The sequence below is a fragment of the Odocoileus virginianus genome, chromosome 5, assembly GCF_023699985.2.
Source record: "Odocoileus virginianus isolate 20LAN1187 ecotype Illinois chromosome 5, Ovbor_1.2, whole genome shotgun sequence".
NCBI lineage: Eukaryota > Metazoa > Chordata > Mammalia > Artiodactyla > Cervidae > Odocoileus > Odocoileus virginianus.
This window is the reverse complement of record NC_069678.1, coordinates 8,163,621-8,191,596: the sequence shown is the minus strand read 5'-3', so window position 1 is coordinate 8,191,596 and position 27,976 is coordinate 8,163,621. Positions and strand designations below refer to the sequence as shown.

Here is a 27,976-nt window from a genome sequence, read left to right as displayed (position 1 = left end):
GATAGTGAAGGTGACTATCTTCCCCGCCTGCCCTTTCTTTCTCTTTCTGCTGTCCAGCTCGGCCCCCAGCATCCGTCCCCCGACCTGATTTACTAAAGGAGTCGTGTGGAATAGGGGAAAGTCCCTGATTGCCATTACGGTAACTCGGTTGCTAACTCGAACGGGCTCATTTACGTATAATTTGCACGTTCCAGTGTTTACTGAAGTACGCGGCAAGCCTGTACTCCTCCTCTAGCAGGAGGCCCACGCCCGCCCGCTACACCGCCGCCGTCTGCTCTAAGCCGAGAACCCCTGCCCCTTTATCCAGAAAATTTTACTTCCCTTTCGGCTTTCTTAGCTTCGCAAACGCTGCCTCTTAGGTCCGCTTCCCAAGGTTTGGCCCCTCCTCCCACCCGTAAGCTCCTCCCCTGGCCCTCTCCGCCTCCCCGGCTTCCAACTCTCTCTTCCCGCCCCCTTCTCTATTTCTGAACAGGCATGTTTCAGGCAGCTCACTCGACTCCTTAGATTACTATGGGATCCGTAGGGTCCTGAGCGTCGGCGTAGCAAGAAAGCGTAGCCCACGAAGGGCCTGAATTCAGAAGAAAACTCGAGATCTGCTGAGGAATTTATTTTATTTTTTTTTAATCCTGGTGGTGCGAGGGAGGAAGAGAAGGTTGTGAGGACCGGTCGAACGCGCGGTAGCGCGAAGGCCCCCTCAGGCGGCGCCGAGGGCAGCCCCGCAGCCGGGGCCTGGTGCAGCCGCCGCGGCCGCTGTCAGGGAAGCGCAGGCGGCCAATGGAACCCGGGAGCGGCCGCTGCTGCTGAGGCGGCGGTGTCGGCAGCCCGACCCCGACCGCCCGCACCCCCTCCGCCGGGGTCCCCCGGAGGTAAGCGACTCCTACCCCGTGAGTGCCCCTTGGCCTGTGTGTGAAAGGGTCCCTCTGCCACCCTGTCCAGCACAGCCTCCCCCGCCCCCACACCGGGGCTCGACTACAAAACTGTCCTCCCGGTGGCAGCTGCACCCCGGGTTCCTTCTCCACCCTTTCTTCCCGAGCCTGGGGTCCTCCTCTGCTTTTTGGCTTCCTCTTCTGTTTAGCTCCTCCCTCTGCCGGGGATTCCCCCCTCCCTCACGCTTATCCCTGTTGCCTCCGTCCCGAATTATCTTCTCTTAAGTCGTCAAGCCTTTCCACATCACGATGCCTTTTATAGGGTCCATCCTTGTTTGTCTTTCCTCATTGTCTGTGCCCCAGCCTCTTTTCCCACGGCCTCCGCCTGTATCCCTTTTCCTGTTTTGCCCCTTCACTCCGATGTCTCTGCATCCCCAGCCCTTGGTTCCCGATCCTCTGTGGCCGTCTCTTCCTCTGCTGCTTCTGATTCCATTACCTCACTGCCACCCACCCACCCAGCTCCTGGCTTCCAAGAATTATCTGTTCCTTCTCCTTAAGGGATCTCAGGCCCTCGCCATCATTCCCGAAGGACTGTTTACATTCTGCTTTGACCTTAATCCTTTCTTCTCTAGAGTACTTTAATGATTCCTGTAACTTTCTTTAGCTTTTCTCGACCCTTCCTCAGATCTCCCAACCTCTGGAGGTTTGTTCCTGTAGAAGAGAGATCTGACGGTGCTCCTTCCCATTCAGGATTTCCAGCTTTGACACCTCCCTCGAGTTTCAGGGGTTTTGCTGATCCTTGTGGTACTGTTTTCCCTGTGGTCCTTATGTGTTCTCTGTCACTCTACCTTTACATACCACTTATTTCAGGATCAGCTAAACCTTGAGCTAAGAAGATGTGTTGGGAGGAGAGGGTGCCTCAGCTGTCACAGGCTTTTCTCTGAACAGAGGGTGTTTCAGAAGGATGGAGCAAGTTTGAAGCAGTTCCTATCAGATTACACTTTGCTGGAGGAATGAACAGGCCTGCGTGGAAACTGAATGAGGTTGTGAGAAATTTTGTTTTGGATAATTTAATTTTAGGCTTGTCTTAGAGGGATCACAGAATATAGTGTCTTCCCACCCCTAAGAGGAATCAGTTTACTCTCTGTGGCTTTACTAGAATGGTTTTGGTTGATTCTGTAAGAGCTTAGGCCTGGAGTGGATTTGGTCAGGGGGTGACTGGGAAAAGGAACATGAACCAATGGAAAGAGCTTATATATTGAGAATCAGGACTCCTGGGGTCAGGATGTGACTTCTTCTCTTGACCTTTAGCGTGACTTTTTTGGGGAAAATAGTCGACTCTATAGGCATAGGTACAGTAATAGGCACTATTTTGGGGGGGGGAATTTGACTTCATTATTTGTTTACAAAACACTGGGTTCCTCAGACACAAGGTGTTTATTAGTAGTGATTCAGTGGTTCTGAGAATTTTCCTTCATTCTGGTCTCTCTGTTGAACCTTTCTAGTCTCCAACCATGGGAGTAAATCAGTTTGAAAGGCAAGCTCCAGGCCTGATTCTTTCATCTGCCTTGATTTGGTTCCCCACTGCTTTAAGTTGCTGACCAGCTTTGCTGTTCCTCTTGTACTTGAGCCATAACTCCAGATTCTGTAGGCATAAAGTACGTTTGTGGGAAAATCCTTTGAGGAAACTGGCTGGAAAAGAACACTTGGAGTGAGTTGGGACTTAGGAAGCTAGTTGTTCACCTGTATGCCGTGTCTCACTCTTGGCCTCCAATAGTGAAAAGGACACGTGAAGTTCCCTTCATCTTCCTACTCTAAGCCTGTTTGAAAGTAATCATGCTGCCTTCTCCTGGTTCCCCCTTTGTCTGCCTCCTCATTAGCCAGCCAGTGTCCAGTCTCATAATTCCCCTTTTTAGGAGCAGCTTTGCTCCTTGGGAGCACCCCTAAAGAGAAGTCGTATTCCTTTTAGTTTCTCTGCTTCCTTCTCAGAGCTGGGTCCATACTACGTGAGAACACATTTGCTGAACACTATCCAAAGCAGCAAATTGAAATTGTCTAATTTGGGGAAGAAGCTTGAGAGGGACCTTTCAGTAAGTGGCATGAGACCGGAGAGAGCCTACTTCAAGTGCATTTGGAGCTTCTGGTGGGGAGGAACAGTTCAGAGAGGAGTGTACAGGTTGCTTTCTTTGCCATCTGTTTGTTTCAGCAGGGGCTCCCAGAGCTGGCTTGGGCTGTCTGGCTGGTATCTGCTTATACCAGCTCTAGAGCCCTGAACAGATTTCTCCACCTCAATCAATATTGACTTAACTTCCCTGAGACCCCTGCTCTCCCTACCCTATCCCCTGATGCCACTATGCCTTGGGGCCTTGGTTAAGCATTTACCTGGTTCCTGGTAGGGCTTGAGCCTGTTTGAAGGCTTGGTTCTGTGTTTCTACAAGGGAAAGGTTGTACTCAAACTCCATTTTTACCATTGAGGTTAAGAGGGAAGGATGAGCTAAGACCTCCTTAAAGAAAGGTTTGAGTTAGACTTTGAGACATGAGGAGGGAGTCCTCAGGAGCAGAACAGGCAGCTTAGGATGATTAGGAGTCCCTTTTGAAGAGCAGCTTCTTTTTAAAAATTATTATTAAAGACATGTGAAAAAAAAAGACATGTGCATTTGGTAACAAATCCAATGATACTTAAAGGATTTATGATGAAAATCAATAGTCCCTTTCCCTTCATCCCTACTCCTAGAGATAACCTCTTAGTTATTTTAGTGTTTCTCTCTGATAGTTATTGCCAGAGCTTTAGATAAAATTTTTGTTCCTCTGTTTTTTTGGTTTATTAATCATTACAAAAGAAGACTGTTTTAGAAGATTCATACCTCTTGTTTATATGTTGTTTTTGTTTCTACTGGAAGCCTGAATACCTTTAAATGACATTTGAACTTTCTTTCCGTTAACTTTTTAAAAAAAATTATTTATTTTTAATTAGAGGATAATTGCTTTACAATGTTGTGTTGGTTTCTGCCATACATCAGTGTGAATCAGCCATAGGTATACGTATGTCCTCTCCCTCCCACCGCCCACCCTATCCGTTAACTTTTTTTTTTTTTCCATTTATTTTTATTAGTTGGAGGCTAATTACTTTACAGCATTGCAGTGGTTTTTGTCATACATTGAAATGAATTAGCCATGGATTTACATGTATTCCCCATCCCGGTCCCCCCTCCCACCTCCCTCTCCACCCGATCCCTCTGGGTCTTCCCAGTGCACCAGGCCCGAGCACTTGTCTCATGCATCCAACCTGGGCTGGTGATATGTTTCACCCTAGATAATATACATGTTTCGATGCTGTTCTCTTGAAACATCCCACCCTCGCCTTCTCCCCCATTAACTTTTAATAGCCTCTCTTAACTACCTACCTTGTAGGATGAACATATTGGCTCCACTACTCTTTTTTCCAGTTCACATGATCCATCTCTCCATCTCAAAGGGATCTTTTTTTTTTTTCCAGAGGGATCTTTTAAAAGGCAATGGAAAATTGAGCTCACCTTTCTGTTTGGAGGTAGAGCAATAAGATGATCTCTTAAGGGTCATTCTATGAAAATACAGGAACATATTAAAAACATGAGGATTGATCTGAAGCAGTCATATTTATCTAGTTCTTGGAAAAGGATTTCAAGAAGGCGATGGTGATTAACTATGTGAGGAAATTGATTTGGGGCTCTTTATATCTTGTCCTAGCAGAGACCAATCCACCAAGTCATTTCATGGAGGCCAGTGGAGAGTTGCTTGTCTAGAATCTTTTGAGGTGATGAGAAGCGAGAAGCCAGGTTAAGTGATAGCGTTCCCTACCCCCAAAATCTGTAGACTTCGATGCTTAGTCACAGAAGACATGCACATGTCCCTCTCTGGCCTCCTTCACTGCTGTTCTCTGCTCTGCCCAGAAGAACCCTCTGATGCTCACCTGAGGAGTCCCTTCTTTGCCCAGACATAAAGTGTGGAGCCAGTTGGTTGTCAACATTCTCTGTCCCCCCCCCCATACACACACCCCTTTCCAAGAAGCTAGCTGCTAGTCTGGGTCATGGTAGACCTCTTCAGTTCCCTTCTAGCCTCACCGGAAGGCCACTTTAGGCTCCCAATGTGAAATGTGGAGCCTCAGTTGTCTGTGTCCTTGAGAGCCATAGGAGTCTTTTGATATTAAAGGTTTGAATTTTCTTCTCTGGGGTTTTTCTTGTTCTCTGACTTAAAAGGGGAAAGGTGGTGAATACAGAAACCATTTCTTCCTTTTTTGCTTTCTAGTCCTTTCACTCTCTTTAGAATAGTTACTTATCAAAGCTATATTTTCTTTGTATTTCAGAATGAATTAACTGATGTTAAAGACCGTATCTGGAGTTAGGTTTTGAAAAATCCATTTCTTATTTCTTATTGCCTAAATTGCCAAAACAACCTACATTTCCTTCAGCTGCTCCTTTTCCCCATGACTTGCTTCAGAGGCAGGCAGTTCCTGAGACTCAGGAAGGCCAGGAGGGAGGCCAGGCTCCAGTCTGGTGGTTTCCAGTGGCAGAGCTGCCCTCTCCAGGAGAGGAGTTTGCTTTTCCTCCTCCTCTTGACATTTTCTGTTCCCTGGGGAGTAAAGGCTGTCAAATGGGGGACCTGTTCTGTTCAGTGGGTAAGTCCCCTAAATACTGTGATGTGGGATTTCTAGCTCAACCCTGGGATAAAAGAAATGATGGCCTCCTTGGTTTCCTCCCTGGTGCCAGTAGTAATCCCACTTGTGCCCATTTCCAGATCATCTGCATTTCCTAGTAGAATCTGAAATGCTGTATGTGGGAGAATGTCTGAACTTCTTTTCCCTTGAAAGTTTTGAAAAGTGGTCTTTTAGAAGCTTTTGGTGTCTTGAAAATCTCTGGAGTAGAGGAAAAGAGAATCATGTGCCAAGCATAGAGAGATTGAAAAACAAGAATTGGTTATATAGAGTGGTTTGAGTCTGTTGTGTGAGTGTCTAAGCAGACCTAAAGGGTAGTAGTGGTCCCGGTTGACTTTGAGGAATTTGAGAACCCTCTGGTGCAGTGTGCCACAGAGTTGCAGCAGGTACTGATTCACACTTCCCTCTTATTATTCCTGTGCAGCCCACAGTTGCCAGTAGAGACAGATCCACATGGGCAGAGGCAGCCATGCTGGTTCTACTGCTCAGAGGTCACTGCCTCATTTGGGAAAGAGCATGGTGAAAGAGTTGCCACCTTCTTGCCGATTCCAGTCTCAGACTGCATCAGAGAAATTTAATTGGGGGATGAACGCCTTGCTTGACAGAATTAGGAGAAAAATAAACTGAAGTCACCTTTTTTTTTTTCTTTTTAATACTCCTTGAGAACTTAAGAGTTCTCCATCCATCTTCCTGCACAATGTTAGTGGTTGACTGGTGGGGGAGAGCAAGCTGGACTATATATGTTGGACAGACGAAGGTAACCTTGAGTCTTAACATTTCAGAGGTTCAAGAGGCACTGAAAGAGTAGCAGTGGAAACTTGGGCTTTGCAGAGTGACTAGAGAATCTGTATCTTGAGGCTCCTTCCACTTACTTGGGTTCACTAGGGTCAAACCCCGCTTATCAGGTTCATTGATGTCACTATCACTTGGAAATTACCTGCCTTCCAGCTCCACAACTGCTTCTGCCTTCCTCTTGCTCATGCTCTTGAGTGTGACGTGCCTCACGGTATTTGTATTTTTGTGACGAGGCCTCTTGAGTCCTTTGCTACCTACAGCCAGACTCTGGAGCTGCATCAATCTGACATTAATATAGTGTACCCCTCCCAGTCCTTGCTTTGAGATTTCCTCCTGTTCTGCACTGATTCTCCTGATCTGGATTTGGTGAGTCTCTGAAGAATCATTCTAGGAAGGCAGTGGCTTTTATCAACAGTGTTCTCTCACTGACTTTCCTTCTGATCCCTTGGTTGTATGTTTTCTTCTCCTTTGGACATTCTGGACAGGTGGCCTCCAGCCTGATATCTTTTTGTCTTCTCACAGCCCCTCCAGTTCTTGGAGTGTTTGTATGAGAATGGGGAATAGTAGGGTTGGGATAGGAGAGGACTCACATAAATGTTTTGGAAGAGTCTTGAGTAACAGTATTAAATAAGTCCCTCCCCTTATAAACAACATAGGTGTGTGCACGTGAATTGTTTATTAACCTTTAAGGTGATAAGGATTTAACTAGCATTTGTAGCGGAGAAGGCAATGGCACCCCACTCCAGTGCTCTTGCCTGGAAAATCCCATGCGCAGAGGAACCTGGTAGGCTGCAATCCATGGGGTCGCTAACAGTCGGACACGACTGAGCAACTTCACTTTCACTTTTCACTTTCATGCATTGGAGAAGAAAATGGCAACCCACTCCAGTGTTCTTGCTTGGAGAATCCCAGGGATGGGGGAGCGTGGTGGGCTGCCATCTATGGGGTTACACAGAGTCAGACACGACTGAAGTGACTTAGCAGCAGCAGCAGCATTTGTAGAGTACTACTGTGTGCCTATACTAGACTTCCTTGTAGTTCAAACAGTAAAGAATCTGCCTGCAAGGCAGGAGACCAGGGTTCAATCCCTGGGTTGGGAAGTTCCTCTGAAGAAGGGAATGGAAAACCACTCCACTATTCTTGCCTGGAGAATTCCATGGACGGAGAAGCCTGGTGGGCTACAGTCCATAGGGTCGCAAAGAGTCTGACACGAGTGAGTGACTCACACACACACACACTGTGTGCCAGGGACAGACACGTTAGTTCCTTTTACACACATAAAGTTACTCATTCTGTTAATACACAGTAACATTAAGAAATAGACATGTTTCCTCCCATTTTACAGTTGAGGAAACAAATAGAAGATAGGTGGTTTGCACAAGTTTACACACATACGGGCAGAGCCAGGATTTTGAATCTCAGCCTGTTTGACTCCCAAGTTCAGGAGTTTTTCCACCATCTTTCAGCTGCCACAGCACTGGAGGAAGGGAGCACGATGTCATGTGCTCAGACAAGCAGAGAAATGGCCCACCTCAGCAGGGTTGACGATGGTTCTTTCTGAGCTGTTTTCTTCGTGGTAAAGCCTGGTGTGGTGTTTGCTGGCCATTATTTTTTGGGTGCTTTGAGTCTAAAAGAGAAGGTAAGAAAAGTATCTGTAACTGGAAAAACACATCAAGATTTTAGCGCTAAATAAAGGTGAGATGTTCAGGACCTGTGTATGGAGTGTTATATGAGGAAGAAAATACAGTTTAAAGAGGCAAAAATAAAGGTTACTGGCAAGGCATTTGAGGGAGATATGGGAAGAGCATGAAGGGAGAAAAGCATTTGAAGAGTTGGGCACAAGAGAATTAAGACCAGAATTGCTTCCCAGTCTACCTGAAGAATTTGTAAACCTATATAAACGTAACACACATAAAGCAACATTTTGCAAATACAAGTTAAGAACAGAGGCTAAGCTGAGTAACTGAGCCCAGAAGGAGTGAAGAGTAATGTAAGGGTGGGAGGTGGAAGGAGGGAGTCAGGGTAAGCTTCCTGGGAGGGGATGACTTTTCATCTGAGTTTGAATGAGTCCCGGAAGACATAAAGAGAGGGGATGCCTGGGAAGGTTTCCTGGTGAGGGCCAGACCTGAGGTCAGCACCACTAATGGTGTGTGTATGTGTGTCTCCCTTTCTCTTCCTTTCTCCCTCCTTCCTTCAGCTTGGAAGCTCAAAGTCTGGCTGTGGCCATGGGAGACACGGTAGTGGAGCCTACCCCCCTGAAGCCAACTTCTGAGCCCGCTCCTGGCCCACCAGGGAATAATGGGGGCTCCTTGCTAAGTGTCATCACGGAGGGGGTCGGGGAGCTCTCGGTGATTGACCCTGAGGTGGCCCAGAAGGCCTGCCAGGAGGTGCTGGAGAAAGTCAAGCTCTTGCATGGAGGTGTGGCCATCTCTAGCAGAGGCACCCCACTGGAGCTGGTCAATGGGGATGGTGTGGACAGCGAGATCCGTTGCCTGGACGACCCACCTGCCCAGATAAGGGAGGAGGAAGATGAGATGGGGGCCACAGTGGCCTCAGGCACAGCCAAGGGAGCAAGAAGGCGGCGGCAGAACAACTCGGCCAAACAGTCTTGGCTGCTGAGGCTGTTTGAGTCGAAACTGTTTGACATCTCTATGGCCATTTCATACCTGTATAACTCCAAGGAGCCTGGGGTGCAGGCCTACATCGGCAACCGGCTCTTCTGCTTTCGTAATGAGGATGTGGACTTCTATCTGCCCCAGTTGCTTAACATGTACATTCACATGGATGAGGACGTGGGTGATGCCATCAAGCCCTACATAGTCCACCGCTGCCGCCAGAGCATTAACTTTTCCCTCCAGTGTGCTCTGTTGCTGGGGGCCTACTCTTCAGACATGCACATTTCCACTCAGCGACACTCCCGTGGGACCAAGCTGCGGAAGCTGATCCTCTCAGATGAGCTGAAGCCCGCTCACCGAAAGAGGGAGCTGCCCTCCTTGAGCCCAGCCCCCGACACAGGGCTGTCTCCCTCTAAAAGGACTCACCAGCGCTCTAAGTCAGATGCCACTGCCAGCATAAGTCTCAGCAGCAACCTGAAACGAACAGCCAGCAACCCTAAAGTGGAGAATGAGGATGAGGTAAAATTCCCGGGCGGGACGGAGGGGCAAGCCAGGTGGCTTGGAGACAGGATGTCTGGTTCAGGGTTACTCTGTCCGTTTCACTCCTTCCCTGTGTTTCATTTCACCAGTTAAAGATGGAATGTTAGAATGGAAAAAGACTTAGGATTCATGTATTCCAGCTGCCTCATTTTACAAAGAACTCAGAGACCCAGGGAGATAAAGTGACTTGCCTCAGGTCGTATAGCTTAATAGCAAGGCTGATACTCCTGACTGTCCAGTGGGTTTTCACTAAATTGCACTGCCATCTTACTTCCTGAGAACTGTGGCAGAGACCCCCACCAGCCTGACTTGAACCCTGGGATATCTACCAGGACCTCTGAGAGCAACAACCATGGCGGGGAGGAAGAGGGGTTCTGTGTGTGAATTCTGTGCGTGCTGGGGGAGGGGAGATGATAAGTAGAACCTCAGCTTCATTCTCCTGCCCACTGCTCTTCATAATCCCTCTCCCTCACTCCCTGGAGATCCTGCTCCTTGTTGACATAAGGGTAAGGTTCATTCCCTATCACTGAGGCATCTGCAGAATGCCTTCCCACCTGCCTTTCCTTGGGGGAAGGGCTGTCTTGCTTGTCTCTTTCCCATGTCATTTGGGAGAAGCACAGAAAGAAGAGGGAAGCAGTCCTGATACGCAGTAAATCTTGGGCACACCCAGTGTCGAGTCAAGGGCCTGAAGCCTAAGAAGAGAAAGCAGCAGTTGGGGTGTCCCATTTAGGATAGGATGGGGGTGAGATAAGCCATCAGTTGGTCATATTGTTCAGTCTCTTAAGTCGTGTCCGACTCTTGGCGACCCCATGGATGCAGCACTCCAGGCTTCATACACACCAGTTATTCCACATCTGGACAGAGAGCAGGGAAACTTGCCCAGTGAACAACCAAGTATTAGTGACTTACCTAATGTCCCAGCCAGAAAATGGTCCCCCGGTCCCTACCCCACCCCTGACTCCCCACCAGCCAGGCTCCCATCTGGCTGCCAGCCTAGTCTTAGGGAAGAAGGGAGAAAAGACCAAGGAATTTGCACTTGCTGGAGAATGTGTATAGCCACGGTGCTGGCATCTGCCTCTCTGGGGCCCACAACCCACCCACATTTTTGATACAATGAGACTTCTTTCAAGTAAAGAGGTCAGAGTGACTAGGGCAGGGAAAGGCAGGAGGGAAAGAGTACAGAGCCTGGTCTGTCTGGAAATTTGGTATTTTATTATGATAATAGTGAAACTAAAGGAGCTAACATTTATTGAGCACTTAGTACGTGCCAAGCATCATGTCAAATATTTTACATTTAATCCTCACAACAACCTTAAGAGACAGGTATTATTTTACCACTGAGGAAACAGGTTAGATGATTTGGCTCAAGTTTCTCAACCGGTGTCTGTCACACCCAGCCTCAGCTGTCAGAGTCCATTCGGGGAAGAACAGCCTAGGCCTTAGCCATGAAGGTTTCCACGCCCAGGCACAGGCAGGGCCCAGCTGTTCTCAGAACCAGAATGGACCATTTTCGTTTCCGGTTGAGCTTGGCAGGAAGCCCAGGGTCATGAAGGGAGGCTGTTGCAGAGCAAGAAGAATCATCCAGAGCTGGTGGGACTAAGGTCATGAAGGGTTTGGGAGCTCCTCTGGGGGTCAGGCCTGTAGTGATACGAGTGTGAGCAGCTGTAAGTGAATCCCATGGTGCCTCGTGTCAGGCGCCTCGTGGCTTTACTCCACAGGCATTTTGTAGTACTCATCTTCGGACCGGAAAAACTGAGGCCTCGAGCTTTTTGTACTCTGTGTTGATCCTTAATCCCTCTTGCAGCTCACTCCTGCCTAGGATGGGATTTGGGGTGATGCTGAGACACAGGTATTCTGTGAATGCTTAAATTCTCTAGATTGGCTTCTCCAGCTGCCATTCTTCCCAACTTGGCTCCTTTTTCTTGGGTCAGTAGATCCAGGGACGAAAGGAGATGCCACTCCCGGGTTATATGGTGCTAGCAGAGAGAGACACCAGAATCCACTGTGGCTCCCCAGGAGATGTGAGAGTGAGAGTCACCAGGAGTCTAAGCATTGAAGTCTTCAGCACAGAGGTCTCTCCAAACCCCTGGACTTTTCGGAGATACATCTTCCAAGGCCTTTGTCTCCCAAGTATTGGCTTGCTTTCTTCTAATCCTCCATCTCCCCTGTCATGCAGCATTTATTCACTCAGCCTATAGTTCTTGAGCTTGTCCACTGCAGAGCCCTGTGCTGGAGGCAGTGGGGGCTGTAGGATAAAATGCTGTCCTTTCCTCCAGGAACTTACAAGGTAATAGGGAGATCCCATTACCTGGGAAGTTGTTTGGTTTGTAACTCTTCAGTTTTATATCCTGAAACTTAACTGAATTTATTAGTTCTAGCGGTTTTCTGGTGGAGTTCATGACTCTCCTGAAATGTGGATTCCTGCATGTGAGGAGGAAGTATATAGCTCACTAAAACAAAGCACATAGTTATCTAAGGTCTGAACAGAGACTCTCAAAGGAGAGATACCCTGCTCGCCCTCTCTGGCTTTCCCCGTGGGTTCTGAGTTTAATACTGTGCTCCCATCACCAGCAGGGAACCTCTGGAAGGTGAAGGGAGGCCTCCAAGAAGAATCCCAGGTGCTTGTGCAGTCTCTTCCTGCCTAGGGTCTCCCAGCAGAGTTCTTCTCTGCCCACATCTCACAGAGGGTTCTATTTTTTAATGAGGAATCCTTTACACTCTCCCTTACAATTAAAGGGCTCCAGCATTGATTTCTCCCATCTCCTACTATTCCTCCTCCCATTCCCCCACCCCAGCCCAACCCTTCAGAGCAGTTTTTCTCAACTTAGGGAACTCTTAAGTTGTTCAGGTAGTTTTCCTTTCCAGTTGTAACCACATGGTAATTATTTTGGCCTAGGGTTGTGGCTCAAGGAACAGTGATTTAGATCCTACCCCCACCCCACACGATTCCCCACTTAATGTAGATCAGCCTTGTCTTCTCAGGGCTATAACCTTTGTACAGAGAAATGTGCTTATCACACTGGAAGCCCAGGAGACCTTCCAGCCCAATAGACTGTGATGTCAGCTTCTTGGCCTCAAGCTTCTCTCCTTAGAGCTGACTCAGTTTGAGTGACTCAAGTCTCCAGAGGAGGAGAGAGGAGCAGTTCATGATGTATCTCCCTGCCCCCAAGGCTGTTAATGAGTCAGACAGGACTGTCCTGTCTGTAGAAGCAGCTGGAGCGGGGCTTGTGGAACCCATATCCTGCCTACTATTCCTTCCCCACCCAGCTCCTGGGTAGAGATTGAGCCAGCAGGTCATCATCAACTTGAGCGCCCTTGCTGCCTTGGTGCTCCCTCCCACCACCTCTCCCCCCCAAGCAGAAGAGCTGTGGCCTTGGGGGAGTGTTCAGCCTGAATTCTCCCTCAAAGTGCCCCTCTCCCCAGATTCTTTAAAGACAGACCCGACAAGAGGGCCTCCAGCTGGAATAGAATGTAAACTGTGGAATCGAATTAAGTAGATGCTTGAAATTCTGATTGCAGAGCAGCTCAGTGTCCACTGCCCTCCTGCCCTGGGAGCCGCTCCGATTTTGTCGCTGAGTCCAGGACCTCCCTCCCTGTGCACTGTGCGCCCGTGTTGCCCGTTCTCCCTGTCCCGGGAGACCTTGGTGGACGGAAGCCAGGGCGGGCCTGTGCACGAGTGCCGCAGAGCCGCTCAGTGACTCTCGGCACCAGTCCTTGTCCCTGTTTTGCTTGCAGACGCTAGTAAGACATAGGAATGGGGTGAGTTTTAGCTAACTCCCCTGAACTGGGGCTAGGACAGCCGCTCTGGAGCAGCCAGCCACTCAGCTTTCTCAGATGGATTCAGTTGCGACCTGGCTTCTCAACTTACATCCAAAAATTGTAGTTTATTGAGGGTCACATGAGACACCCTGATCGGAAGCCTACAGAAGTGTGGTAGGTAAGAGAGTTACTCGTCCTTAACTCCCAGCAGCACCTAGCGCAGATGTTTCATGCTCCTGGGTCCCTGCTAGCCCTCATCACATGATTCAAGAGTGGGATTGGGCTTTCCAGGGTGGTAATGAGGCTGATTAGAGAGGAGATGTACCTGACACTAAAAGGTTAGCTCTTCTGCTTCCTCCTCGATGTCTCCAAGAAGCTGGAGGAACATGGGATTTCTGCTATGGGGGCCATGCAGCTTGTTAAATTCAGTCTCAATGGTGGTCTCCATGGAGAAGGGGTTGGTTGAGAGCATGTGAGTGAATAAAGAGGAATCAGGAAACCTTTGTAACACTGAGGTACCTGCCTCCTTCAGGGATGCAGCTGTAGGATTTTTTTTCCTAGAAGGAAGACTTGTACAGGCAAGAACAGAAGGGCAGGAAATGAAAAGCAGAGGCCACTACCTCTTCAGCCCTTCTGACCTCAAGGTCTGCTCTAGCCTTCTAGCATCTTCCACAATGTCAAGAATCTGGGCAAGTGGCATTTGTGGGCTGACTTTCTTTCATTAAAGCAGAAAGGTAGAGCTACATAAGAGAAACAGTTATGATCCAGGTTGGAGCTAAATTCTTTGCCTTTGTCTCTCTCCCTTCCCTCCCTGCCCCCTTCTTCTCCCCTTGCCCTCCGGCCCTTTCCCAGGAGCTCTCCTCCAGCACCGAGAGTATTGATAATTCATTCAGTTCCGTAAGTGGGGCCAGGCTGGGACTGGGTGGCAGGCTCCCCCCATGGCCGCATTTCCTCTCCGTCCCCAGGTCTTCTGAGTCCTCAGGTCAAGGCTGGAGTTAAAAGTTGCCTTTTCTTCCTGGGACTTCAGCCCCTCACTTCCAGGCCTCCGAGACCTGGAGGAGCCCCTGGTCTTCGTTGCCAGTGCTCTGAGCCCAGGCTGAGGAGGCTCTGTTGATCCTTCTCCCAGGACAGCTGGGATGCAGTGCAACTCAGCCTCCAGCTCCTGGTTCTCCAGAGCAAACAGCTGGGAGAGAGGTAGAATTTACCCCTGGATTGAAGCCAAGAACTGCTTGGCAGAAACCCCCAGGATCCTCTTTCTCCCACCCAGCACCCTTTCCCTGTGGCTTCTGCCATCAGACCATCAAATGCTTGTTCAGTGTCTTCCAAATGCCAGGCCCCATGTTGGGTGAGCTGACTGGAAAAGCAAACAGGATTTGGCCTGAAGGAAAGTTGTATGTCCCCACAGCCGGTGTCCTTTTTAACTTCACATTTCTTCCAGGTCCGAGTTCTTCCCTTTCCCAGCTCCCTGCCCGGGATGTTTCTTAACCCTCATTCTCCTTTCTTGTTCCCCCTGGACTAACCCCTGACCCTCCGGTCCCACAGGGTCTTGGACCTTGTTGCTGGGCAGAGACGTGAGAGGAAATGCAGGACCCTCTGGGAGTTTGGATGGTTCCTTTACGTTTTACTTTTGATTTGTCTTCGCAATCAGTTTTCTCTGTGCTGTGCTGATCCCCTTTGAGTCGTGACTCCTCTCTCCTCCCATGTGGCAGCGCCTCTCTCTCGAGGCCTGGGGTCGTATTTCCAACATGCTGACGTAATTTAGGGGCTCCCAGCCCGAAGGCTGAATTGAGGATGGGAAGGAATTGTGTTGTTTCTAATCTGAAATAACTATGGATTGGTTGGGGTGGAGGGTCTTTGGGACCATGACCGTTTGCCACCTGAGTGGATGGATTAGGGGATCAGGATGAATGAAGGAGTGAGTCTCCAGATTTCCTCTTCCTTTCTTTCTCTCTCTCTCTGAAGCCCCTAGGATATTTCCAGGGACCAGAGGTCTAGTTCTCTTGTCTTCCTGTCTATCTCGTTTTCAACCCTGCCTCCCAAAGCATTCCTGACTGATTCAGACACCCCGGTCTTCATTACTGTGTGGGGCCCTGGGCCAGCCCCCTGGGGATAGAGCCTGAGAGCTGAGCTGTCCCTCGGAACCCTGGCTCTGAGCACATGCAGAGGTGGGCCTGGTACTGCCCAGCTTTCCAAAGAAGCTCTTTATGGCAATGTGAGGGAGTGAGGGTAGAAATTCTCACTCGGGAAACTGAGCATGACATACAAAGAGGGAGAGAAGCCTGGTGAGTGGGATACCCCTGTTTCTGTTTGAGGAAGAGGTATTGTTCTTGCCTAGCTGAGGAGAGATGGGCCGGGGAGCTGGGTGGCCAGCTTGATAAAATGCCCCTTAAGGTGGAAGGACTTAAGCTGGCAATGGAGCCCTTCTCCATGTCTAGCTGAGCCCATCTCTTTCCCCATCCCCGCCTGACTCCCGACACTGACTTTGCCCTTTCTGAGAATGAAGTACCCAGCGTGAGCAGCCAGGCCCGCAGGAGGGAGCGAATGTGGGTGGCCTGGTCCCTGAGAGGTGGGGGAAGAGGATCCAAGGAGGAATCACTGAAAGACCGGCCTTCAGGGCTGGCACCAGGGCCTGAAAGGAGCTGTCTTCTCCACACACCTCCCAACCTCCCATCTGCTTTTTCTTTCCCCGTTGATTGTTGCCTCATTAGTGCAAAGTCTGCTCATCCTGCCTCATACCCTGCATGCGCACTGACCCTCGGTGAGAGATTGTGGGGTGGACAGGTGGAATGCCGTGGAAGCAGCAAAAGTCACTTAAATGGACTGAATCCTCCTTTGAAAGGGGAGGTACTGATTCACAGCTCCCCTCTGGAGCTCTGTGGGCCTGGTGGAGACCCAGCCCAGGGATCCTGGTGGGGAGAGGGATGGCCTCGTTCCTGAGATGGGTGAAGCGCTTCAGGTGTGAGCAGCATTTCCGCCTGGGCCCTTGGCTGACCTCTCTGGATGTCACCCTCCCATCCGTCTGGGAGCCTTGGGACAGTTCCTCGGGAACTCAAGTCCAGGAGCAGTGGGGTGCACCGAGTGACCCAGAATCACATACCCCCTTCCCGTCAAGAAGCAGCCTGTGAGGAAGGGCAGTGCTGGCTTTTCTGCCTGTTCCCAGTTCAGGTTGATGGCCATGGGTGGGATCTCCTGACAGGGCCGGAAGATATCCCTTCCCTGGAGTACTGGAGACACTGGGACCCCTGGCCTGCGGGTCTAGTCGTGACTAAGTGGGAGGACCACTTTTTTCTATGGTTTCTTCACCATCTTTTACTTCACCCCACCCCCCTGTAGCCCGTCAGACTGGCTCCTGAGCGAGAATTCATCAAGTCCCTGATGGCGATTGGCAAGCGGCTGGCCACGCTCCCCACCAAGGAGCAGAAGACACAGCGGCTGATCTCAGAGCTCTCCCTGCTCAACCACAAGCTCCCCGCCCGAGTCTGGCTGCCCACTGCCGGCTTTGACCACCACGTGGTCCGCGTGCCCCACACCCAGGCTGTCGTCCTCAACTCTAAGGACAAGGTAGGTGGGCTCTGGCCTCAACCAGACCCCTCAGCTGACTCCCCTCCTGTGCTTGTGTGTGGGCCCAGGGAAGCCCCCGACACCCTGAGCTCCTCCATAGCTCATGCGCACCTGTCAGCCTTGACTTCACCTCCGCCCTGCTGTGACTCTGAGGGCCCGCCTGTGCCTCTTCTTGGGCTTTGTTTTTCTGGACCAGAGCAGCCTGATGTGTTCAGCTGGCCTCCTGCTCTGCCTCAGAGGAGAGCCACTCTCCTCACCTCCTTCTAGTCCTTCTGGGAGCTCTTCTCCAGCCCTTCCATAACTCTTAGGCTTTCCCGGCACAGCAACAATAAAAGTAGAGAAATGTTTGTTTCTAAGACCTTTTCTGATCACAGTGGGCAGGGAGAAGGAGAGAAAGGTGCCCAGTTCACGTTGGAGAGAATTAGCTCAAGCAGTATGCTGGTTGAAATGAGTACTAATGGTTCAGATGTTTGTTTGTTTGTTTTTTTCCAGAAGACGTATTGAAGATTAGAATCCTGTTTGACACAGTGCCCAGCTTTTTCCTAGTCTTTCTGTTTTGAGGACAAGCCCACAGAGGCATTCAGGCCTCTCTGATGGGTGGTAATTGATAGTTTGGGGTGGTTTTGGTCAGGTGCACCCTCTATACATTTTGAAGCTCAGCTGAACATTTGCTAGACCGATATACTCTCAGCCAGATTCTTATATATGTATTCATAGGATCAGTTCCTGCCTTAAGTAGGGCATTCCTGGTGTCTGGGGACTGATGGAGGCAGGCTGGCGCAGGGGTGGGTAGCAGGACAAACTGTTACCAGGGTTGAGTATTGGGGGGAACAGTGGTAGAGGTATATTACAAATACTGTTCTCACTATCCCCCCAGGCTCCCTACCTGATCTATGTGGAAGTCCTCGAATGTGAAAACTTCGACACCACTAGTGTCCCTGCCCGGATCCCCGAGAACCGAATTCGGAGCACCCGGTCTGTAGAGAACCTGCCCGAATGCGGCATCACCCACGAGCAGCGGGCAGGCAGCTTCAGCACTGTGCCCAACTATGACAACGATGACGAGGCCTGGTCAGTGGATGACATAGGCGAGCTGCAGGTGGAGGTGAGGGAGCTCCAAGGAAGTAGTACTGGGCATAGGATCTGTTCGCCAGGCGCTTTCATTGTATTTGAGACAACACAAAACTCCCTGAGGCAGGCTGGAGCAAATGCCCAAATGAGTGGGGTAGTTATTGACAGGGGTGAGAGGGGAAGCACTGAACAGGTCTAGTCTGGAATAGATTCAGGTGGAGCTTGTTTTCCTGCAAGGAGAATTTAGGCTTAACGTAAGGAAGAACTTCTAAGCCCAGGGGAGAGTGGAAAATTTAATCAAAATGTATGTTGAACACCTGCTATATAAAGCAAAGAAGAATAAGTCATATGTTTGTTCATTCAAGGAATATTTATGGAGGGCCTTCTTTTTGCCCACTCTGAGTATTGTGTGCTAGTAAACAAGGCTTGGCCCCTGCCTGCAAGGAGTTTGTGACCTAATAGGAGAGAGAACAAGGCCAGTCAGCAGGGAGATGTAATGTGGTGTGATCCAGGTTGTGCTGGAGAGAATTCGGTGTCAGGGGAGCATTTGCAGGTGGGCGTGGCGCTTATTCCAGACTTGGGGTTGGACACACCCCAGACAATTTCCCGGAGGAAGTAATATCTCAGCTGAGACCTGGAGGTAGGTAGGAATTAGCTGGACAGAGTATTCCAGGCAGAGGGGACAGCTCATGCAGAGACCAGAAGACACAAGGGAGCTTGGTCCATTTTAAGAATAGAAAGAAATTTTGTGTGGCTCTGAGGTGTGGTCATGAGATGAAGAGTGGTAAAGAATGAGGCTGGAGAGGCCAAAATGGGCCGGATATAAGAAGGATCCTGTAAGTGCAGAAAGAAACTGGGATTTCATTCTGGGGTTGTAGGGAACCAGAACAGGATTCTGTTAGAGCTATGACCCAATCAGATTCCACTTTGTGAAAAGGCAGACTCTGTACTTGAGCTGGCAATCCAACTGGGGAGACCAGATGCGGACATTTAAGAGGAAAAAATATATATATATATAAGGTACACAACAAAGCAATGTGCAGTAATGGCGAATGGGGTTAAGGAGAAATGCACTGGTAAAAGGAAGGAGAAAAGACGGGACTTGATATGGGCCTTAGAGTCTGTTATTTTATAGTTAGAGAGAGATGAGGAGATAAGATTGAATGGCTTAGGGCTTCCCTGATAGCTCTGTGCTAAAGAAAATCACCTGCCAGTGCAGGAGACACAGGTTCAATCCCTGGCCAGGGAAGGTCCCACACGATACGAAGCAACTAAGCTCGTGTTCCACGACCATTGAACCTGTTCTCTAGAGCCCAGGAGCCACAGTAAGAAGCCCAAGCACCGCAGCTGGAGAGCAGCCCCTGCTCGCAGCAACAAGAGGAAGCCTGCACAGCAACAGAGACCCAGCACAACCCAAAGAAATAAAAGATCGGATGGCTTAGTTTAAAGAAATGCTGAGAGGAACCCAGCCTGGAGAGGGTCTGTTCTGGACCCTAAGATTGCATTCCTGGCCTTGGGGAGCTCTCAGCATAAGGCTGAAAGTTCAGCTTTCTGTGATGGTCCTGGCAGTGGTTTGCAAACTTGAATGCATTGGAAGTCTTCTGGAGGCTTTGTTAGGAATTCATTTTTCCAGATCCCATTCCCAGTCATTTAAATTCAGATCAATGGTGGCCTGGGATCTGTGTTTTAGCAGCATTCCAGGTCATTCTGATGCAGCTATAGTTGACACATTGAAAAACACTGCTAGAGGGTCTGGGGGTGGGGTGGGGAACCTAAATAGTGTGGGGTCCAGAAGATGCATGACCTGAGGAGGCTTCTTGGAGCAGAGTTTGAAAGGGAGGACTGGTCATGCTGTGGAGAGTGCAGCATGAAGGGTGATCTGAAGAGAAGGTGGAAGAGGCGCCCCTGTGCTTAGCACTTCTGAACCGGCAGTGCCCTGCTCTCCCCAGCTCCCTGAAGTGCACACCAACAGCTGTGACAACATCTCCCAGTTCTCCGTGGACAGCATCACCAGCCAGGAAAGCAAGGAGCCTGTGTTCATTGCAGCAGGTGACATCCGGTATGGCCAGACTGTGTGGCCCTCCTTTTTCACCCCTCTCTTAGGCGCCACCTGTCTCTGTTCCCTTCCTTTTTGTCAGCCTTTAGCTTCCCTCTCCTCCCTCCTTACTCTGTCCTTGTCCTGATGCCATCAAACTAGAGGGAGTAAAGATGTGGGCTGGGAAGTTACTGGGTTACTACAGAAAGTAAATTTTAAAAGGACTCCAAAGGAATCAAAGTACCAGAGGAAGGTCTGAGTGTTTCCCAGAGTGGGTCTGGGAAGACAGAGGACACGTGTGTCAGACACATTGCTCAGAGAAGGAGGAGATGGTGTGGGAAATGCAGATGCTGGAGCTGTATCTGTTCTGATGCAGAATCTTGGTAGGAAAATGGTGAGGGGCTGCTAATCTGCATTTAGCATGATTACAAACCACCAGGTGAGCAGAGAGGTATCAGTGGTGTGTTCCTTCCATGAGTCTCTCTCAGCCCAGGTTTCTATCTCTGTGTGCCCAGAGTCAAGGAAACAGTGCAGGAAATGCGGGCATAGACAGGGACAGGAGGATCTGGGGTAACTCCTCCAAGCAAATGATACAGTTTCTTCCTGCTAGACGGCGCCTTTCGGAGCAGCTGGCTCACACCCCCACAGCCTTCAAACGAGACCCAGAAGACCCTTCCGCAGTTGCTCTTAAAGAGCCCTGGCAGGAGAAAGTGCGGTGAGTTGGGTGGGGATTCACCCTCCATATTCTGTCAGTCTCCTCTGAAAAATCCATCAGGCCTCAGGCAGTCTTGAGTCCTTACCTTGAGGGGGGTTTGATATGAATTTTTTATAGAAATTGTGTGTCTGTCCTCAACCTGGCATCACCCCCTGCTCTTTTTTTTTTTTTTGGCTGTGCTGGGTATTCATTGCTGCACACGGGCTTTCTCTAGTTGCAGAGAGCAGGGGCCACTCTAGTTGTGGTGCGTGGGCTTCTCATTGCAGTGCCTTCTCTTGTGGAACACAGGCTTTAGGGTGTGTGGGCTTCAGTAGTTGCTGCACATGGGCTCAGCAGTTGTGGCATGGGGCTTAGTTGCAAGATCCCACATGGGATCTCCCTGGACCAGGAACCAAGCTGATGTCCAATGCATTGCAAGGCAGATTCTTAACCACTGGACCACCAGGGAAGCCTGGCATCACCCTTGACACTTTTGCTTCTCTTCACAGGCGCATTAGAGAGGGATCCCCCTATGGCCATCTCCCCAATTGGCGGCTCCTGTCAGTCATTGTCAAGTGTGGGGATGACCTTCGGCAGGAGCTGTTGGCCTTCCAGGTGCTAAAGCAACTGCAGGTAAGAAAAGGGAGGGAGAAAGAAGGGAAACTCATCTTACCTGTAGCCCACCTGAGGTGATCACACAGGTCCTTCTGCAGGGAACTCTGCTGGGGACCAACTCCCTGCCTAGGCCAAAGTTGGATTTTCATTGAACTAAGCTGGTGCTTCTCCCCAGAAGTAAAGTCTCAGGAGCAGCTCCACAGCGATCTCTTGTGGCCCTTTTGTGACTGGCACCTGTTCTGATCACAGATCAAAAAACTCCCAACTGATTTGTAGCAAGTGGTTTGCGGTGGGCTGAGATGTCAATCCCTGACCCCCCAGGGTGGTTGCCTACAAGCAAATTCACCTGTTTAGTCAGTTCTTGATATAAGTATTTTCATTTTCTGGAGGAGATTTCTCTGAACCTAAATCTCTTGGTCTTTTTCCCAGTTTTTTGAACTTGGATTAATAGCTCCCACTTGCCCTGCCTGGGATGTGACAGTTAGGTCTCCTCTCCTCTCCCTCTTTTGAACTTCTCTCTATAAGATGCCTTTTCCTACATGCCACCCTGTGTCTTGTCAGACCCTGGATTTCCTTTCAAAACTTCCTGGTCCTCAGTGGGTTTACAGGGTTTTACTTACTTGATGGCCTAGAATTCAAGGCCACCAAGGATGGGAACTGTCTGAGGTTGGGAACAGAAGGGATTTTAGCCTCCTCCTCTCATTTAGAGTCTTAATGCCACTGTGTGTTTCCTCACAGTCCATTTGGGAACAGGAGCGAGTACCCCTGTGGATCAAGCCATATAAGATTCTTGTGATTTCGGCCGACAGTGGCATGATTGAACCAGTGGTCAACGCTGTATCCATACACCAGGTGAAGAAGCAGTCTCAGCTCTCCCTGCTCGATTACTTCCTACAGGAGCATGGCAGTTACACCACTGAGGCATTCCTCAGTGCCCAGCGCAATTTTGTGCAGAGTTGTGCTGGCTACTGCTTGGTCTGCTACCTGCTACAGGTCAAGGACAGGTAGGTGAATTCCTGTCCCTCATCCTTAGCTTTTCTCCAGGGTTTCCTCTGTTTCTTCATTTATTCATCACCACCTTCCACTGCCAAGATGTAAAGATGAAAGAAACAACATGTTATAGGCGGAGACAGATGTATTGCTGTTCTGTTAAGGCAAGGAGGCAGACTGACAAGTACTAAGGCAAGGGGCAAAGAAGTGAAGCATTTATGGGAGGAGCAAGGGTCTGAGCATGCAGTCTTGAAAGACAAAGGAGAATGAGGACAGAGAAAGCTGTGGATGGAAAGGAAGGATGTTCCAGGCAGAGGAAACAATTTGAGGTCATTTAAGCGTGGGCCACACTGCATGGCACGTAGTAGCGGTAATGTCAGGTAAGTTGAGGCTGGATTAGTAGGGCCTTCATGAGGCTCAGGAGGTTTATTCTGCAGGCAGAGGAAATACCGTGAGCCGGTCTGTGTTGAGTGAGTGTGCCTTGTGGCACTGTGGGCAAGAGTGGATCAATGGACCTTCAGCTGTCAAACAAGAGGTGATGAGGCCTGGTGTGAGGGCATTGGTAGAGACTAAGAGCAGAAAGGAGCAGATGAATGTGAAAGACATGGTGAACACAAAGTTGAAACTCCCAGCTCTGAATTCTCCTGGTTCCAGCATATGATTTCCAAAACTCAAGTACCTGTTGTTTTGCCTAGAGCTGCCATTTCTGCCAGTATCATGTGACCTTTAGGAAGCTCATCTTTGCACATAGGTGAACAACATACCATACAAAGGTTATTACACCCTCGAGGCCCTGTTTTTTAAGACCGTCTCCAGACAGTGACTCGGGGTCAGTGCTCGGAATGCACCTGTGAGTTGTGCCTCTCAGCGGGCTTAGGGCAGCTGCCTGGGAAAGCACTAGTTCAGTGGCCTGTGCTTCCAGGGTCCCCAGTGGTATGGCAGCACATTAAGGTTCACCGACAGAGCCGCTTATCAGAAATCCAGCATCTGTTAAGTGCCTGCGACGCCTGACTATTTTTTTAAATTGAAGTATAGTTGATTTGCAATATCGTGTTAGTTTCAAGTATATGGCAAAGTGATTCAGTTATGTATATATATGTATATGTGTGTGTAGGTATACACAGGAGCCTGGCAGGCTACAATCCTTGGAGTTGCAAAGAGTCAGACATGACTTAGTGACTAAACAACTATGTGTGTGTGTGGGTGTGTTGATTAGTCGTGTCCAACTCTTTGCAACCCCATGGACTGTAGCTCACCAGGCTCCTCTCTGTGGAATTCTCCAGGCAAGACTACTAGAGTGAGTCGCCATTCCCTTCTCTAGGGGATCTTCCCAACCCAGGGATTGAACCCAGGTCTCCCACATTGCAGGCAGATTCTTTACCATCCGAGTCACAGGGATATATGTACACAGACACACATATATATTCTTTATCAGACTCTTTTCCATTATAAGTTAATACAAGATATTGAATATACTTCCCTGTGCTATACAATAAATTTTTATTTATATAAGTAGTGTGTATCTGTTAATCCCTCTTCCCCTTTGGTAACTGTAAGTTTATTTTCTGTGTCTGTGAGTCTGTTTCTGTTTTGTAAATAAGTTCACTTATTACTCCACCTAGACGTGATATCGTATAATATTTATCTTTTTGTCTGACTGACTTCACTTAATGTGATGATTTCTAGGTCCATGCATGTTGCTGCTAATGGCATTATTTCATTCCTTTTTTATGGCTGAGTAAAGCTTGGTTGCAAGCTTTAGACTGTCCCTCAAGAGTCAGGATTTGGAATCCAGGGCCCAGAGAGCCTAGAGCCTGAGCCCCTGCGTTGAGTAAGTGGGGGCAGGGAAGCAGGTGATGCTCAGGCCTCTGGGCTATTCTTTAGGAAACTAATATATTTGAAAGACGAGAGTCCATCCTTTAAAAGTGGAGGCAGAGACGGGCAGCTGGTAAACCTTTCATAATAACTCAAAAAAGAATAGATGTAAAAAAAAAAAAAAAAAAAAGAATAGATGTAGTTAAGTCCTGAATGGACTCATCCACTGGAGAGAAGCGTCAGCAGTGAAGGGGGCCCCGAACTGGAAGCAGCTGAAGGTCCCCTCAAGTGCTTCAGAATGAGGCCCCTGCAGCTGGAGTTCGCTCCAGCAGTTAAGGAGAGGAGGAACTGCCCTTCATTCACTGGCTTGGGACCTGGGACAAGTCGGTCATTTCTTCTCTCAGCTTGTTTCCTCACCTGTAAAATGAGAGGCTGGACTAGCACACCTGGGGCTTTCTGGCTCTCAAGATTGAGTGTTGCTGAATTTGTTACACTTCCCCAGAGGGGTAAGGACTCAGGTGGGACTGGGTTCTCCCTCTGTCCCTCTTCTTTAGGCCAGTCAACCCAACCCCAGAGAAGGTGGCCTCAGACTGTGAGCTCTTAGCCTAACAAAGCCTCTTTTGACTCTGAGGAGGTCCCTTATGGGCCAGGCCTCACATGCTTAGCATGTTAATTGTTCCCCTCCGACTGGCCATTCATGTGGGAATCACAAAGACCTGGGATTTATCTCTCTCTCTTCTTCATGGAGAAGGAAATGGCAACCCACTCCAGTGTTCTTGCCTGGAGAATCCCAGGGATGGGGGAGCCTGGTGGGCTGCCGTCTATGGGGTCGCACAGAGTCGGACACGACTGACGTGACTTAGCAGCTTCTTCATGCAGCTAGCCTGTAGGAATTGCCTCCTGGGAATTTTTTTACATAAGTGGTTTTACCAAACAGTTAAAGCTGACTCTTTGAAGCCCACACACTATTTTACATTTAAACTCCACTCAGCCTGGGATTGCTGTTCCCTTCCAGTGGGGTTTCTGATTTGCAGTGGGCCAATGGGAATTACAAACAAAACACAGGTAATTAGGTTGTAACTGGCTGCTTCCCACTAAGCTAAGTGCTTGGCCTCTGTGACAGCTGGACAGAGTGCAGAGGCTGTCTTTTCTAGCTTCCCAGTTCTCTACTAGATTGGGATTGGGTGCTTAGAAGCACGATTATTGGGAAATGGGGATAATCTTAAAGCTATTTTATTAAGTTGTTAATGATAGCAAGTCAGACCCCATTGCCTTTGTTAGCAGTCTACTTTTCTAATTTCCTTTCTTCCTACTGCCAGCTTTGGGTTCTAGGGGTTGGACCCAGAGTTCTAGGCAAAGTGGCAGGGCCCTTGCCTGGTGTCATGTGGCCAGTGTGTTGCAGCTTAAGCTCCCACCTCAATCGGACTTACTACTGTCTCTTCCTCTCATCTGCCCCCTCCTCAGACACAATGGGAACATCCTACTGGACGCAGAAGGCCACATCATCCACATCGACTTTGGCTTCATCCTATCCAGCTCACCCCGAAACCTGGGCTTTGAGACATCAGCCTTTAAGCTGACCACAGAGTTTGTGGACGTGAGTCAGGAAGGAGAGGTGCCTCACTGTTCTGTCATGGGAGGGGGAGCTGGTAGTCTCCCCGCAAGTGGGAACAAACAGATCAGAAATGGGAATAAGTCAGGGTGAGGTTGGATGTCCTGGGAGGCTTCCTGCCTGATAAGAGATGGGCAAGTAACACAGTTTGGCACGTTTACCTAAGGGAGGAAGTTGTGAGCTCCCTTGCACACACAACTCTCTCCTCGAAGGTGATGGGCGGCCTGGATGGCGACATGTTCAACTATTACAAGATGTTGATGCTGCAGGGGCTGATCGCTGCTCGGAAACACATGGATAAGGTGGTGCAGATCGTAGAGATCATGCAGCAAGGTGGGCTGGGGAGAAGCCTATGTTTGGGGATAGGGTGGGACCTGTAGTGCCTCAGAATTCCTGCTATGTTGGGGCCCTGGGGCGTGGAGCCTCCAGAGTTGAGTCCACCTCAAGACTGGGGGTGGGGTTCCCAACTCTGAACCAGTGCCCTGCTCCTCCTTCCACATACTCCTCCCGACTCCTGACCGCTAGTCCTGGAGGGTGGGAGGGCCGAGGCAACAGAAACTACCTCCTGTGTGCACTAAGGGGAAAAAAAAAAGGAGTCCCATCTCCTGCCTCCTGGTCTCTTCCTGTCTCCCCATCCTTTGTCCAGCTCTGAGTTTGTCTCCTTCCATCGCTTGGCTCTTCACCAACTCAGGTGTTTTCAAAAGTCACCACCTTGCTACCCGTTGGCCTCTGACCTCCAATGGCCCTATCCTCAGACCCCTTCCCTTGGCCATACTCACCCCTTCTGCTCAGAGCCGAGCCGTGTTCTTCTCTCCTCTTTATCTGCTCTCATTGCTGTTTCCTCACTGCCTTGCCATCTAGTCTTTTGTCCAGGATCCCTCCTCTCCCATCTTCTCTGAGCCCTCATCCCCATTTCCTCCTCAGGGCTTTGGTGTCCACCCAGTCTAAGCTGCCAGTCTCCTCCTCCCCATCCCTGCTCCCACCCCACAGGTTGTCGCCGTTGCTCAGGAGCATCCCCGTCTGGCCCCGTGATGACGGTGGCCCAGGTCATCTGTGAGTGTCAGACGTAGCATAGGCAGAGGCCTGCAACCAGATAAGTGCCCAGCTCAGGGCCCACTCCCCAGACTCTTCCCAGCCTTCCCTCTGGGTCCTAAGACTGCTCCCTCCACCCTTCCCTGGAGGAGATGCGGTGCTGACCCCCTGCCCTCCTCTGCCCCTGTGCCCTTACCTAGAGGCACTTAGGTGTGTGGGATGAAAAGGGGCTCAAGACAGGGCCTCCCGCCAATTCTCCCTTCTCTGCCCAAGCAGACCTGCGTCCATGCTGTCAGTGATCTGAGGTGGGAGGGCAGGGGCACCAGGCAGCCCGGCTCTCTACTGTTACACTGCCCCTCCCTCCTGTCTGTTTGTGACCCTGTTCCTCGCTGCTGCCCCCAGGTTCTCAGCTTCCTTGCTTCCATGGCTCCAGCACCATCCGCAACCTCAAGGAGAGGTTCCACATGAGCATGACTGAGGAGCAGCTCCAGCTGCTGGTGGAGCAGATGGTGGACGGCAGTATGCGGTCTATCACCACCAAACTCTATGACGGCTTCCAGTACCTCACCAACGGCATCATGTGATACTCTCCTCAGGCCCCAGCGCAATGGGGGGGGGTTCAGGGGACCCTCCCTGGGAAGGCCCTTGGAGAAACCCTAAGCCAGGAAGCCCCACCCACCCAGCCATCCACCAAGGGAAATGGAAGGCAAGAAATACAAAGGATCATGTGGTAACCGTAGAACTTGCCAGGGCAGGTGGGGAGAGCCAGCTGTGGGGTCCAGACTGACTGGGGCTTCCTTGCCACCACCCCAGCTGTGTCAGTATTACCACCAGATGGACTCCAGGACTCACTGCCCTCCAGAGAACAGAAGTGATAAATGTGGGGGGCGCTGGGGCCTCGCTTCTCCTCACCAGGGTCCGAGAGGTTCTTTCCACAGGCCATCCTCTTCATGTATTCTGGGTCCCAGGAAGGAGAAGAGAGTAGGTTCTTGGTACTTAGGACTTAATCCTGTGGTTGGCCTTTGGCCATGCTGCTGCCTGACTGTCCCCTCCCAGGGACTGAGCCCTAGCCCGAGTTCCCCTGGGTAGGTGGGCTTTGGCATAGGGTCCTGCACTTGCTGAGGTCCCCCATCCCAGAAGTGAGGAAGGGAGTGATCACAGCCCCTCCAGTCTGAGGGTACTGGCCTAGCCTCGGGAATTCCTTGCCCTGATCCCTTCCCCACACCCAGGGAGACAGCTCTCAATTTTTTAATTTTTGTTTGAAATAAAGTCCTTAGTTAGCCATC

The 27,976-nt window shown here is 49.9% G+C and overlaps 1 protein-coding gene across 7 annotated transcripts; it reads left to right on the top strand.

The window, feature by feature from the left end:
- Window positions 1-449: 449 nt before the first annotated feature.
- Window positions 450-27,974, top strand: PI4KB (phosphatidylinositol 4-kinase beta). Of its 7 annotated transcripts, XM_070467332.1 has the most exons (15): window positions 450-866; window positions 1,815-1,909; window positions 7,818-7,990; window positions 8,549-9,485; window positions 14,118-14,162; window positions 16,599-16,826; window positions 17,704-17,931; window positions 19,847-19,956; window positions 20,543-20,647; window positions 21,136-21,259; window positions 21,980-22,245; window positions 25,511-25,643; window positions 25,871-25,991; window positions 26,649-26,711; window positions 27,093-27,974. In XM_070467332.1, exons 4-15 carry the CDS (start codon window positions 8,577-8,579, stop codon window positions 27,272-27,274), a joined length of 2,514 nt encoding a protein of 837 aa, XP_070323433.1. In that variant the 5' UTR covers window positions 450-866; window positions 1,815-1,909; window positions 7,818-7,990; window positions 8,549-8,576; the 3' UTR covers window positions 27,275-27,974. The 7 variants fall into 7 exon arrangements, with proteins under 7 accessions (XP_070323433.1, XP_070323434.1, XP_070323431.1 ...); XM_070467333.1 differs by lacking the exon at window positions 1,815-1,909; XM_070467330.1 differs by lacking the exon at window positions 7,818-7,990.
- Window positions 27,975-27,976: the final 2 nt, after the last annotated feature.

Coding starts and splice junctions, on each gene's coding strand:
- PI4KB (XM_070467330.1), top strand. Junction 14,163..16,598: donor TTGATAATTCATTCAGTTCC/GTAAGTGGGGCC, acceptor ACCCCCCTGTAG/CCCGTCAGACTGGCTCCTGA. Junction 20,648..21,135: donor CCCTGGCAGGAGAAAGTGCG/GTGAGTTGGGTG, acceptor TTCTCTTCACAG/GCGCATTAGAGAGGGATCCC.